Consider the following 15,442-nt stretch of genomic DNA (forward strand, 5'->3'; position numbering starts at 1 on the left):
CCAATAAAATTAGAAAATAAAAGTGAAAAAAATGTGTGTAACATAAGACTATATACGCATATGTTTATTTATATGGTCCACTGGGTCATACATAGAAAAACGAAAACAATGTTGAGATTATGAGTGAATTGCCCTTTCTTTATTTCCTTTTTGACAGTCACTTGTTTTCTATGTAATAAGCACATACATAAATTTAAAAGTGCAAAAGAAGTACTGCAGGATTTCAGTAGAAAACTTTACTCCCTCCTGTCCCCAAGCCTAACTGGAAAGTTAGAGGGAAAAAATTAACTCCATTTTATCCTGTATTTTCCAGGCTGCTGTCACTTTATTGAGGACGCACTCAGGGAAATGCAGCATTCCAGGGGAGAGCAACAGGAATGTAAGTATGAAGGGACAGATGGAAAGCTGTTCAGAGGCAGAGTGAATCAGGGGACAAGCTGGGCCAAGGATGGGTGCAGGGATGACGCACGCAGTGGTACCCAGCTAAGGGAAGGACGCCTGCTCGGGAGAAGCAGGGGCTCCCTAAAACTGGAGTTAAAGGGACTAGTGTTAGGGAAACAAGCTGTAGTACTCCAGATCTCAGGTGAAGAGTTACAGAAAAGAGTGGCAGCAATGGAAGCAACTCAATTAACAAAAGGAAAAGAAAACCAACATGGTAAAAACCCATTTTTACAGAATAAAAATGAAATTAATTCAACATCTTTAATTTCTTGCCTAAGATAAGAGCTTAGATGTTAACATTTATTTTAAAAGCACATGTTCAAGTCTCCAGTAACAAGCTTTAAAGTCCTGAACTTGAGCCGGGTAAATAGAACTCAAAGTTTTGACTCATCGAAGATTAGAAACTGAGATGTGTACAAAGTTAGGACCTAGAGAGAAACAGATTTTGTTTTTACCACTTTTTAAGTTCAACTCTGCACTGAAACAGGTCCCAGGACTCGCCCGACTCCATGTCCCAAATGCGGTGACCGAAACATCTGAGCTCAGCCAGACTCCGACAGGAGGAGCAGAGGCTGCGTGAGGACCGGGTGGAGAAGTTGCGCTCCGGGCCCACAGCACCGCGGCCCCAGCGGGAGGGACGCTTAGTCAGCTGATGCCCAGCAACGCGGCCAGGAGCAGCCTCTGCCCAACAAGCAGAGAAAACAGTTGAACACTGGGCCCCTCAATCTGCACGGGCTCTCATAGGCTCCTCTGAAACGTCAGACATAAAACATTCAACCATCGTGCCTGCGTCCCCGGAGGGCTGCACAGAGAGCAGAAAACCACAGACCGACCGCCCTCCCCTGTCAGGGGCAGCCTCAACCAACCAGAGATGCAGGAGAGATGGGAAACCCTGTCCCCATAACGGGGGTGGGAGTCCTCCCCTAGAAAGGACAAGAGTTGTCTGGAAAATGGAAATATCAAGTTACACTAAATGGATCCTGGAATAAATTTTGTAATTTTTTTTTTTTTTTTTTAGTAGGGATTGTGTCTGGTGAGAGGCCCTACCATAGCATTCTGTCTGTTTGCTTGTCCTGGATGAGGCTGGTTAGTCCTGTAATGGAAGGGAAGTTCAGCCTTGGCTTCCTTGTGACCCACATAACAGACTTCGGAAGGAAAAAAAAAGATGATTTAGTTTCCACTAGTCAGCCCACCTCCTCATTATTACTTTTACCCCCAGTCAACAGACTTCTGATAGACTCCCTTCTCCAATCCCAACTATTCTTGGGGCTTCCTAGGGCTCAGTATCATGCATCTCATTCCTGAACGACATCACCCTTCCTCCATCCCTCTCTTTAATTCACATTTATATACCCACCATGTGTTAGGCAAAGGCAGCATATCAGGTGACAGGGACACAGAGAAGACAACGGACTTCCATTCTCTATAACCCTGCTCAGGTTCAGGATTAGGGATCCTTGACCTTCCCAGCAGAGTTGAGGAATTGCTCATTCCTTGTGCAACCTCTCCGACTAACTTACATGTCTAATGTCTAGTGGTGAAAGTATCACTCTGAATGAGAACTTATTTAGTCCTCTTTCTCCCCCACTAAACTCTCAGTAGCCTCAGCGCAAGAGCTACATCTCATTCATCTCTAGACCATCAGCATCTATCACCTTCCAGAATCTGACACATAGTAGATGCTCAATAAATGTGGAGAAAAATAAAAAGATAGCAGGTAGACACAGTCCCTGCCCTCAAGAAGTTTCCCATCTGTTACTGTGGGCAGACATGTAAATACAGATGTGTACAGTTGTGTGACGACTGCTCTAACTGGCTATGGACGGGGTCCAATCAGAGTAACAGAGGCCGTATGATGAAGTCAGTGAGGAAGGAGAACGTGAAGGGAGTAGACCCAGGCTGCACCTGGGGAGGCACAAGAGAAAGACAAAAGGGGTTCCAAACCGAGAGGGCAGCGCACACCAAGGCCCGAGGCGGCAGCGCCTCAGAGACCCGCAGTCAGCCCTGCCGAGCTAGAGGCGGTGGCGGCGAGGTAGGGGGCAGGTTCTTCCATGCCACCCGAGGAAGGAATCTGCACTATTCCTTGTAGGCGATGTTGCAGAACAGCTAAGTGTCTGAAGCACAGGTGTAACAAGGTTTAGAAAGAGCGCTCCAGGGGCATCGTAGAGAATGTGGTCTGGAAAAGCATCCGGGCCAACAGGAGGCTGTTCTACTCTCCCGGGGGCTCATTCCATAGGACGGAAGGCGCACGTGCGCACGGGGGCTGAGGGACAAGGCCCCGAGAGCCTCGGGTTTCTGGGCCATTGGGAGGCTGGTGGTTCATGTGACCAAATGAAGGTGAAGGGAAAACTGTGAGTGCTAGGAATTCAGATATGAAATAAGAAGTCCACAGCTCAGGTCCTGGTTCTGTCATCACTGTGTAACCTGTTCAACCTCAAACAAATCATCCAGCCTCAACGGCCTCACCTGTGAAACAAGGAAAACCCAATCTCATTTGAGGAAAACTTACTGAGCGTTACCTTATTGCCAAGAATAGTAAGACATGGGGCCGATCTTCAAGCCCAAAGGAAATACAGGAAACAAACAAGGTGCCAAAAGCCATCAAGTCGGTTTAAAAATAAATACTTGTTACTAAAGTAATTCACATGTGCTCACTGCAAACGACAACAACAAAGGCCTTTGGATAATAGAGTAAATTAAAAAGTAGTACAGGAGGGACTTCCCTGGTGGTCCAGTGGTAAAGAACCTGCCTTCCAATGCAGGGGACACGGGTTCGATCCCTGGTCCGGGAACTAAGATCCCACATGCCGCGGGGCAACTAAGACCTCAGGCCCCAACTACTGACCTCGCGCACCTCAACAAGAGCCTGTGCGCCACAACTACTGAGCCCACCCACCCTGGAGCCTGCACACCACAACTAGAGAAGAGGAACAAAAAACCCGCACGCCACAACTAGAGAGAAGCCCACGCATCACAACGAAGAGCCCAAGCGTCACAGTGAAAGATTCCACATGCCTCAACCAAAAAGATCCCGTGTGCCGCAACTAAGACCCAACGCAGCCAAAAATAAATAAAATAAATAAGTAATAAATAAATCTTTAAAAAAATAGTATAGGAAAATAGACAGAGAGGATGGGATAATTCACTATAAAGAAATTCATATGACACAAAATACAGGCGCTCTTTCGAAAGTCAGAAGGACTAACAAATTCACACAGACTCACTCTTACCTGGAGCTCAGGTGAGTGTGTACCCACACCCACTTCTGGGCCACCTGATCAAGGGGTGGGGGAGGACCACCTACAACAAACATCTCCAAGGAGGGGTTGTTCCAAAACAATTATCCATCAACAAAGTTTAAGAAATGGATCCCAACAAAGAGTAAATTTTTCATAGTTTTATAACCTAGAGGGTTTCTGAAAGGCAAATGAAGCACATTTTTAGTTATGTCTGTTTGTTTGAGACAAATACTGAGCTGTTCATAAAGCAAATGACCATTACATGTGTTTATTAGAACCTGAGGTTTTCATGTCTGTCAAATTTCCTTTCACTATCAATATTACATTCAATAAATTATACGGCATCAGGAAGAACCAAGAGTGCTGTTAAAAATCTATGATATGTAAAGCAACTATACTCCAATAAAAATTACTAAAGTAGGGCTTCCCTGGTGGCGCAGTGGTTGAGAGTCCGGCTGCCGACGCAGGGGACACGGGTTCGTGCCGGGAAGATCCCACATGCCGCGGAGCGACTGGGCCGGTGAGCCATGGCCGCTGGGCCTGCGCGTCAGGAGCCTGTGCTCCGCGACGGGAGAGGCCACGGCAGTGAGAGGCCCGTGTACCGCAAAAAAAAAAATTACTAAAGTAAACAAAACACAAAAAAATCTATGATAAACAGGATTAAATAGCTGATTAATATCAACTTTTTAGGAGAACAGGAAAAGGTCACGAAGGTAATTTGTGAAGGAAATACAGTTTATGGGTAAAATATAAAATTAAGTTCAGCTTCACTAAAACAACAACAAAAAGCAAAGCAAAGAACATGGACATGAATGTCCAAGAGAAATTGGTTAAATAAATTATGGCACATTCACATGATAAATTAATGCTTTTAAAATTATATTTTGAAACTCTGAGCTATAGGAAAAATATGTGAATTATAACCTAAAAGGGAAAAGTAGGATACAAAACACCACAGATTCAATTTTTTAAAGAAAGAGAAAGATAAAAACAGAACATTGCAATAAAGAGTGATTTTCTCCAAGTAGTGAGATTAGAAATGACCTGCTTTTTCATTATTTTATATTTTCCGAATTTTCTAAAGCAATATTTAGTAATTTTACAATCAGAGTAATTTTAAAAATAAATAGTACCAACTGATGATTCTGAATTTCATGAGGGCAGGGACCATGGCCTGGATTTGCTCATGGAACACAGTGCTTAGCACTGTATATGCTCTATCATTTATTGAATGGACCCATGAATGAACATGTGAAGGACAGATTAATATAAAGTTTCCCCGATATCCTTTACCCTGATTCCCCAAACATTTTACTACATTTGATTTATCCTTTTCTCTCCACAGATATTTTCTTAATAGGTCCTTAGAAAAGTCCTTGAACCTCAGGAAAAAGTAGTCCAAGATCACAGAAAACACCAGAGCTCCTGTCTTGACCAAAGAGGTCCAGCTCTTCCCGCTACTCTTTTACATATACGTGAGTGTGGCACTCCAAATGGGGGATTTAAATCACTGTGTTATAGAAAATTCACATGAGCTTTGAGCCCTCAACCATACAAGTAAGATAGTTATTGGGAGAGTCCTGAGATGAGACTTAAAGAGAAAAAAAAATTGGATCAAAAGGAAAAGACCATAGTACAACCATAAAACACATTTTAAAAGAAGATAATTACAAAAAAAAAAAAAGAGAAGATAATTACTAGGAAGTCCACATTTTGGAGGTCACAATAAAAGTTAATTCTACTTCTGACTTGAGCCAAAGAGAAGAAACAAAGAAACCTCAAGTATGAGATGGAGACAGAGAGAGACAAGAAAGAAAAAAAAGGGACAGGAAAATTGGCTGCCGGTAATCCAGAAAGCAAAGTGTATGTTATGACTTAGCAGGAACATACCCTTTTTCATCTCAGGTTTGGAAGAAAATGCTTTTCTCAGTGTGAATTTTAGTCAATTTCCTTTTTGAATTTTCACTCTTTCAAGTAAATCCTATCTACCAAAGAGGCAGGTTTCTGCCATCAGCATCAGAGACATAAAACCACATAAAAGGAAGAATTAGTGTCAAAGTGAACCTTACAGCGAGCTCTGAGAGCCTCAATTCCAGTCTATGCCACTCAAGATATTAAAGCTACAAAATCCTGGAAAACATCTGTCTTGGGCAAACTAAGTAAGAAATCAGTTTATATTCCTCATTAAGGGTTGTTAAAATGTAAGTCATTCAAGTACCTTAGCAAGTCTTTAGTACGCACTCAGGCCTTCAATAACAATTTTCTGAGTAACTTAAACTGGTTATATTTCACTTTAAAGGGTTATTATCACAACTTGATTCCCACAAGAAAAAAAAAAAACCATCAATCTATCAATCTAAGGCACTGGTAATATCTCTAAGTACGACAGACTATCTGGATACAAGAGGACGAAACAGATTTTGGAACTAAAACTTCTCTACTAAACACACATTAAGCACTTGTGGTTTTAATTTCTCAAGTAATAAATCAGGATCACGCCCCAAAGAGATGCTACATGTTTTCAAAGACTGAAATATGAGGCATTCTTAATAAATAAATTAATTAATTAATAAAAGGTATTACCAATTGTGTCCACTGGATAGCAAAAGCCATTAAAAACAATGCTTCAGCATACCTGACAATTCTTGCTTTACAAACGAGAGCACAGCCAAGTAAACTTGACAGTCAGCTATGATTATCTGCCTCTGAAGCCGGTCAACCATAGAGGGGGTGGATTTTCGGACATCAACCTGTTGGGTGGGAAGAAAGTACACACCAATAAATCACACCCAAGAACAATATTCCTTCCAAACAACTATTACTTTATTGTGCAAAATAATTTCACGCAGGGAGTGTGAAACAGCAGTTGCTGAAATCCAAGACCAAATTTACACTCTGAGCCTGGTAGTTCTATCCTCCCCCATTAAGTCCAGCTTTATTTTGTTAACAATACATTGATGAAGAGGCTTGGAACTCAAAGACACATACTCTAAATTACAGACACTGAGTTCATGGGAAACATGAAAGCCCACACACAACTTCGGAGTTTTACCTTTTTGAAAACAACGTAAGTTCTTACTTATCCAAAATAAAAAAATCACTGAAGGTACAAAACATTGCCCCAGGTAAACAACCCAAAAAGCCACTTTGCAGCCATCTGCCTTCAGAAAGGACCTATAGTATTAGGATTCATTCCTTTGGTGCACACAACCGAGATGTGAGGGTTGCAAACTGATTACATGTTAGTTAAGGAGAAAACACCCTGGAATTAAAAATTATCTTTGAATGAGTCACAAATTGAACTTGAAATTTAAGTCATAATCTCTAAAGTTGACTACCTCTATAAAATATGAAAAAGTAAAACCCAAAAACCCTACTTTTTAATAAGATTTTGGTTTTCATCGTAAAGAATGTTAAACGAAGAAAATTCGCTCTGAAATGTAACAGTGCGTTCTTAAACTTGAACAAAATAGGTTAGTTTTCATATGCTTTCACAGTGATATAAGAAATGACAGGATTTTTCCAAATATGACAAAAGTATACATAGTGTACATGACAAAATGGCTGGCTTCTCTTTTTTCTAGATTAGCAGAATTCACCATGGTCACTGTTGTTCCTCATCTAGTTCCAGCACCCATTACCCTGTTTGCTTAAGCAAATGTCAATCTATTGATGCTTCTGTTTTCTCTGCTTGTAAGAACATCTACTCTGCAAGGCTGTTGGAAGGGCTAATGAGATACTGTATGTGAAAATGCTTTTTAAATTGCAAGGACCCATTACAAATGTTGATTACTAACATATGTGCTGGGCCTGGTACTAGATACTGAGCACAGACATGTAAATTAGCTTACAGTCTAATGAGGGAACACTGACATCCATGTAATGCAGTAAATTCTCTGAAGGATGAAGTACAAGGAACTATGGGAACCTGTAGGAGACATACTAATAGGCTTGGGGGCTCAGACAAGAGTCTCTGGAGAAAATGACATCTAGGAGGAACTAAAGAATGGATATGAACCAGGTCAAGAGGCAGACGAATGTTCCAGGTAGAGGAGAAGTCAGTGACAAGTCAGCTACATTAAGGAGTTTGGATTTTAGTGCAATGGCAGTGGTAGGGGGCGGGGACACTGAAAATGAAATCAGCGATGTATAATTCGCATCATAGTGACTGTATTTTGGAGAAGAATTACAGAACAGTGAGACTGGAGGCAGAAACGCCAGTGAGGGTTTGTCTTAGGCAAGTGGAGATAGTGGCTGGCCCAGTGCATTGGCAGGGAAAGTAGATGAATTCAGGACGTATTTAACAAAGAGTCAACGGGACTTGGTCACTGACTGATGTACAGTTTGGAGAAACGAGAAATCAAGGAGAACTGTGGCTCTTCTGGAGTGTCAGGAGACAGTACTCTGGGCCCATCAGTGGCTTCCACATGGCTGACACCATAAGCAAGAGCAGAGGTGAAACCACCTGGAGTGACATAAAGGAGCAGAAATGACAGGTGACTTTTCCTGACTGTAACCGACAGACTGGTTTGTCAACTAAACAAGTGACACATGTGACTCCCCTGGGTGCTCCAGAAACATCAGAGGTAGGAGGATGCCTCTCAAAGTCTAGAACTTTTGCACTGAAAGGTGAAAGAAAAATCAGGAAAAGTGGATTATGATATCATTGTGACTTTATTTATAACCAAAGGCTGGGGAGCCCTGGGCTTTAAAAGGAGGTAACAGCTAAATTCCTGAATTATGCCAATGCAACATATCTGAAATACATACATGAAAACCTACAAAAGCCCTTGCAGCATGGTCCACTGTGGAAGAAGATAATTTTAAGATACCAAAAGAATATGCACTGAAAAGCTCTAATGATGAAAGGGGGTTCTATTGCTTTAAGAAACACGCTTTACATAATCAAAAGCTGTAAGAAACATTTAGTGCTTTAGCCATGTTCTAAACATCAAAAACCGAGTAAATAAACAATGTTCTAAGTAAGCAGCACATAGTTCATAACTTAAAGACATAGTACTTACATTCTTCTTAATTTTATTCTTGATTGTTTCAATGACTCCAACCTCTTCACTTTCACACAGCTTTTCTGTGGTTTTTAAGTCATCACATGCCAACTGCATTTTTTCTTCCTCAAATGTCATCATGGCATTCTTCCAAGAAAGAAATAAGGAAAGAATGAATCAGTAAGTGTCTGAAAATTTAGGCCAATTTATTACAACACAACTCTAAACTAGGGGGGAAAACCATCTAAATGATTTATTGACAGTAAAAGAATCAGAATGTTACAGCATACCCTATTCATTAAAAAAAAACAAACTATAATCTCAATATGAAATAAGAACATACCTCTATTACACCAGCATGAAAAAATGTATGGTAACAAATGTCCTTGCAATCACTGTTCTACATTTTTTTTTGTTATTAAACACAGTAACAAAAAAATTATACGATTTCTGACTGGTCCACTTAATTCAGTTTTTAGAACAGAGCCTCACTGAAAGCACTTTCTACCCACGCATGGATCCCTGGGTTCATCAAGGACAGCACAAAACGCTAATGAAACATCAGCTAGTAGGTACTACTTTGAAAATTATCAATTATCAATCTTTTCAGGGACAGCAGTTCCAATGGGCTCACTTTTAAGGAACTCATTTTTTATTGTCCCCAGTGAAAAATTCCACTGACAGCTTGTTTCCAAGCACCTGATCCTGGTAGATTTTTTCAGGTCACATTTGACTGGTAGAAATGATCCCGTGCTTTGTGACCACCAAGAGGGGAGGGATAGGGAGGGTGGGAGGGAGGCACAAGAGGGAGGGGATATGGGGATATATGTATACGTATAGCTGATTCACTTCGTTATACAGCAGAAACTAACACACCATTATAAAGCAATTATACTCCAATAAAGATGTTTAAAAAAAAATCATCCCTTCTCTGATGAAAATCTGCTACTTTCTCCCAGAAGAACTGAGGTTTCTGAGATGAACAGGCTACAAGGGCAGAGACAGGACACCAGGTTCTTGGAAGGACCTAATTAAAGGCATCCAATTTTCTACATTGCCCAATTTATTTTAAAACCTAACTGCAACCTATTCTCTCAATTCCTAAATATTAATATTCAAAAATGCAAAAGTAACCAATAAACTTTAAATCTGCTAATTTAACCTGTCTTCTGATCCACATTTATTCAATAATTTTAAAGCAAACCTTTATTATCCAAAGTCTGACTTTTTTTTTCTTTTCAACTCTAATGCATTTTTAATTTTTGGAAAGGTCTTTCAATTATATTTTTATTTTAAAAAGGATTTTGGTTGGAAAAAATATAATGCTCTAGAAGATATAAGCATTTAATCTTTAAAATTAGGGAAGGGTATCTCATAAGTGTTGGTTAATAGGCAAAAATTTTATTCCAGTTTTAAACTGTAAAAGATCTTCTACAATAGTGTATCTCTACAGCAGGTAACCACTAAAAGACATACATTATGTATTTGTTTCCCTCCCACCAAAACCTCTTCCCACATAAACTTACCAAAAAACTGACAAAGCTGGCTCCAAAACTCATTAATGGGCTACGATTTCTGTTAAGAAAACAAAATAATTTTTATTGTGAAATTTTATTTTAAAAGCATTTGACATATCGGGATCACTATATATTCCCAATAATTGGACAGAAGTTGTTAAGGTCTTCAAGCCAATTAAATTACCCTAAGAAAAAAGTAAAACAGGCAAGAAGTTCACAGGTCTGTCCACCAGGATAGAACCTCCCCCGACACCTGATTCTTCAAAGCAAGGAGAACAAGAAAGTCACATTATAATTGACATTGCTTTAGTAAACCAATCCAACATCTGAAAACACGTGGCTAAAGGAAGATGATTAATATTCTTTTAATTTTTATTTATTTTTTTGTGCACGCCACATGTGGGATCTTAGTTCCCCGACCAGGGATTGAACCCACAGCCCGGGCAGTGGAAGTGCAGAGTCTTAACGACTGGACCACCAGGGAAGTCTAATATTCATTTTTTGTTTAATTTTTATAAATTTTAAAAATTGAAGTATAGTTGATTTACAATGTTTCAGGTGTACAGCAAAGTGATTCACTTCTATGTATATTCTTTTTCAGACTGTTTTCCAGTATAGGTTATTACAAGATATTGAATATATCTTGTAGATGCTAGAGGTAGTGCTAGACGTAACACTGCAGGGTCAAGTGGGATGCACATCCGTTTTCCTCTTGGACGGTGGGGGTTATGTTGGGGGCAAGGGCGGGGATCAGGAACTCAAATGATTTGGAATGTTAACCCTCTGCTACAATTTTTTTTGAATATAGTTCCCTGTGCTATACAAGTCCTTGTTACTATCTATTTTATATGTAGTAGTATGTATCTGTTAATCCCAAATTCCTGATTTATCCCCCCCCTTCCCCATTTGGTAGCCATAAATTTGTTTTCTATGTCTGTGAGTCTATTTCTCTTTTGCAAATAAGTTCATTTGTATCGTTTTTTAGATTCCACATACAAGTGACATCATGATATTAATATTCATTTTTTAAATGCAAAACATGTTCAAAACTTTCCACACATAAACTAAGTATTATTTTCAGAGTAGATCAAAGGGTTTTACCACTAAGCCAGACCTGGCAAACTCATTTATCCCATCCAAAGAACTTTAAGAATACCTCCCTGGAGTCAGTCATCACCCTGTTGTAATACACAATCATTATCCAATTTTATATCTAAACCAAAAATATGAAGCCAAGTCAAAGTAATACTAATTCAAAGAATATAAAAATACAAACATTCTGCTTCAAATTCACAACCAGTACAAAAATCCAAGTCTCTGTAGATGGCATTAAAAGGGAAAGCAAGTTGTACCTGCCTTCTTAAAAATAATTGTACTGCTTTTGTTATTATGTAAGTAATATATGGTCATTATTTTAAAAAAAGCCAAGAACAATGTATTTAGTCAATCCCCTACTGGAAATTTAGTTTAAGTCCAAGGTGACCATGTGTGTATTTGGTGGAGGTGTGTATGGGAAGAAGAGAGTGTACATTTAGATGGATATATGCATACGTACGTACACACATATACCGCACGCTCAGATGAACATCTTTGTACATGTAATTTGCAAGGAGTCCAAATGTATTTTTGGGATAAGCTGCTAGAGGTAGCACTGCAGGGTCAAGTGGGATGCACATCCGTTTTCCTCTTGGATGGTGGGGGTTATGTTGGGGGCAGGGGCGGGGATCAGGAACTAAAATGATTTGGAATGTTAACCCTCTGCTGCAATTTTTTTCCATCTGCTTGGGACCTACTCAAATTCTACAGTGAAGAAGAGCTTGTTTACCCCCACTGCATATTAAACCTCCAAGAATTAGGAAGGTGTCGTGACGGGTGAAGAATCCCACACCAGCACTCACACCCGTGAACCAGCTCCAACAGCACCTCCGCAAGCACGCAGCCCAGGCTCCATCCTCCCAACTCTGCACCTGATCAGACGTCAGTTCTCCACTCCAGGGCTCTCCCCGGACGTGCCATTACAGGCTTCTACCCGCTACATTATAACCTGGGTTGTGTATGAAGGTCCCCTCTAGAATGCTCTTTTCTGCCTCTTCTCCCTCACCATTATTCCTTACACACAGCAGGCATCCAACAAACATGAATCAGTGAAGGAATGAAAGAGCTCCGCCTTTCAGGAACGTTTCAATCAAGAGCTGATCAGCCCAGCTTCCCCGTCTTTGCCCGCTCCGCGCTTACACCTTAGCCATTAGCCATCTGAGAAATGAAAAGATGCTGAATCGAGGGCCTAGTGTTGCTACATTTGCTTCTTGTTCTGGACTAAAATTAGGTTTCTGAGAGCCCAGGCTATTAACGATTCATGGTGCCCCCGCCTAGCCCTTAGTACTTCACATACTATCTTCTCATTTAAGTGACAAATCAGCCCAAGAGAAACATTTTTCCCTCCTTGAGGTACTGTCTCCATAAACCCCAGGGCACCTGGGTGCATTAGCCACTCGATAATGAACTGACAGGGAAGCAGGAATCCTCGTGCTGCATGTTACCTGGTGCTGTAAGAGCTTCATCTAACAAGGTTCACTTGTTTCCTTCACCTGATTTTATTTTTTTTAACTCAACATGACCCAGGTGATCCTACATTAACTCACCTCCTCTAAATCAATTGCAGCCCACACACGTGTTTCCACATAAAACATATTCAATTTGGAGATTTGGGAATGTTTCCAAAGAGTACAAGGATCATTACTTCAACACTGATGCTGGGGAGATCATTACTTCAACACCGATGCAGACGGCGGAGAAGGAAGAGGCTCACACTGGGAACCAATGACCAGCACAAGGGTGGAGGCGGGGAGCGAGGTATCAGGTAAAGGTTGAGTATAAAGGTAAGCATTAGAACCAAAAGACAAACCTTTCTAAATACAAGAAGTTACATAAAGGAGGTGGGGGGCAAGTGAAATAGACCACATCGTGAAAACCTCACTTATTTAGAAGAAGGGAGGATCTAAATCCATATACATACATGCGATATCGAAAAAAAAATAATGGTAAGTTAACCCATAAACATGTTTTTTAACGGATACCTACAAAGTGAGGGAGCGATAGGGAAGAAGAAACAAGGATAGAAACGAACCTTCTTTGTATATACCTCTTGTTTTGTAAATCTGACTTTGGAACCATGTAAATATTGTATGTCATAATATCAAATTTTAATAATGCGATCCCTAAACATTCAAATGTAAAGTGAATTACATGTACCTAAATGCCAACCCAATTGGTAAAGTAACCACACAGGGTAGAAGTATTCCAAACGACTTTAAAGTACAGTAATCTGACAGCACATCCCTATTATGAAATACCCTTAAAAAGACCCCAAAAGATTGCAAAAAAAATTTTTGTTTTCAGTAATCATATTTTTACCAGTCAAGTTGGTACCATTATTCTACAGCTGTTGGGTATGTAGTTTGTGATAAAACAATGCCTAATTACGTTGGTGGGGTTTTTTTGTTTTGTTTTTGTTTTTTTGCGGTACGCGGGCCTCCCACCACTGTGGCCCCTCCCGTTGCGGAGCACAGGCTCCGGACGCACAGGCTCAGCGGCCATGGCTCACGGGCCCAGCCGCTCCACGCCATGTGGGATCTTCCTGGACCGGGGCACGAACCCGTGTCCCCTGCATCGGCAGGCAGACTCTCAACCACTGCGCCACCAGGGAAGCCCACGTTGGTGTTTTTTGAAACCAAGGATTTTGTGCACAGGAGAAAGGATAAAGTTAATTCAAAGCCTAGAAACAATGACCACCCAGTAGTATTCAGCATGGTCCGGCACCCTCTCTAAATACATTAAGTCAAAGATCCACAAAGAGATGGCTAATTCAAGCTCAGGGGCAAGAAATGTTCAACAGCCTTGAATATTGTGTTATAACAGAAAGCAAGGAAGTTTAAAAACTACATTAGGCTCTTGAAGAGGTTCAAGCCAAAGATGTAACAATTTGACCACCAATGAGGTAAAAACAGCAATGGCTTGAAATATCAAATAATTTAAAACTAAATTCATAACGATACTTTTTAGTTAAAAAACAACTCAACAACTCACTGGTTGCCTATGGAGGATCCTAGAGAACCAATTCATTATTTTGAAAACTGTTAAAAAAGGGGGAAAGAATAGCATTTACCACACCTTTTCTCTATAAACTCAGAGTAACCAATCAGATGTGGGGTGGGTCTCTTTACAGAAATGTCCTGGGCTAATAAATGAAAAGCAAATGACAGAATCAGAGTATCTTGTTTTGTAGCTGCTCCTAATCAATTAATGGATACAGACAGTGATCATAAAGACAGGGGACAATATTAAACTCACACCATCAGCAAAATCCAAGCTGTGGGAGATTCTACAGGACAAAGATGCTAGTTTCTTCAACAACAATAAAAAAATGTAAGGGTCAAAAGAGACTGAAAGGGAGCTTGTAAAATATATATAAAACAACTGGGACATAAGAGACATAAAACAACAAACATCCTACAGGTAACTACACACATATACATAAACACATATATACACTAGCAACAATTAGAAAGTGAAACTTTAAAACTTATCATTCACAATAGCATGAAAATATTAATAGCTAAGGATAACTCACAAAAATGTGCAACACTGCTTCACTGAAAACTCAAGACATTACTAAGGAAAATGAAAACTCTAAATCAGCATTTTGCAACAGTGGCATTCTTAATATTTGGGGCCAGATAATTTTGCTGGGTGTGGGGGTGGGCTGCACTGTGCACTGTAGGATGTTGAGTAGCATCTCTGTCCTCTACCTGCATGATGACAGGAGCACAAGCCACTGCCTCCGCCCACCCCACCCCCGGCAAGGTGTGACAACCAAAATGTCTCTAGACACTGCCAAATGTCCTACTGGGGCAAAATCAACCCTGGTTGTGAACCAGTAACCTAAATAACGAGATATACAATTCTTATGGATTGGAAGACTCATTACTGCTGAGATATTATCTTCTCTTTAAACTGCACTGTAGCTCCAATGCAATCTCAAGCAAAATCCCTGTGTGTGTGTGTGTGTGTGTGTGTGTGTGTGTGTGTGTGTGTGTGTGTGTTGACAGGTTGATTCTAAAATCTACATGGAAAAGCAAAATACTTAGAATGGCCAAATCAAATTTAAAGAAGACCAACAAAGCTGGAGGCCTACATTACCCAATATCAAAACTTAATTAAAATTAAGCATTCCTGGTCA

General features: G+C 40.4%; 1 protein-coding gene across 1 annotated transcript in view; it reads right to left on the reverse strand.

The window, feature by feature from the left end:
• The window catches only part of TTC39C (tetratricopeptide repeat domain 39C), a 103,857-nt gene that overhangs the window by 44,843 nt on the left and 43,572 nt on the right, over positions 1–15,442 (reverse strand). Inside the window, exons 2-4 of the mRNA XM_030842558.3 lie at positions 10,213–10,261; positions 8,705–8,833; positions 6,316–6,430 (exon numbers count right to left, since the gene is read on the reverse strand). Of these exons, the coding sequence (XP_030698418.1) occupies positions 6,316–6,430; positions 8,705–8,833; positions 10,213–10,261 (293 nt within the window). The remainder of the gene's footprint in view (positions 1–6,315; positions 6,431–8,704; positions 8,834–10,212; positions 10,262–15,442) is intronic.

The sequence above is a fragment of the Globicephala melas genome, chromosome 13, assembly GCF_963455315.2.
Source record: "Globicephala melas chromosome 13, mGloMel1.2, whole genome shotgun sequence".
NCBI lineage: Eukaryota > Metazoa > Chordata > Mammalia > Artiodactyla > Delphinidae > Globicephala > Globicephala melas.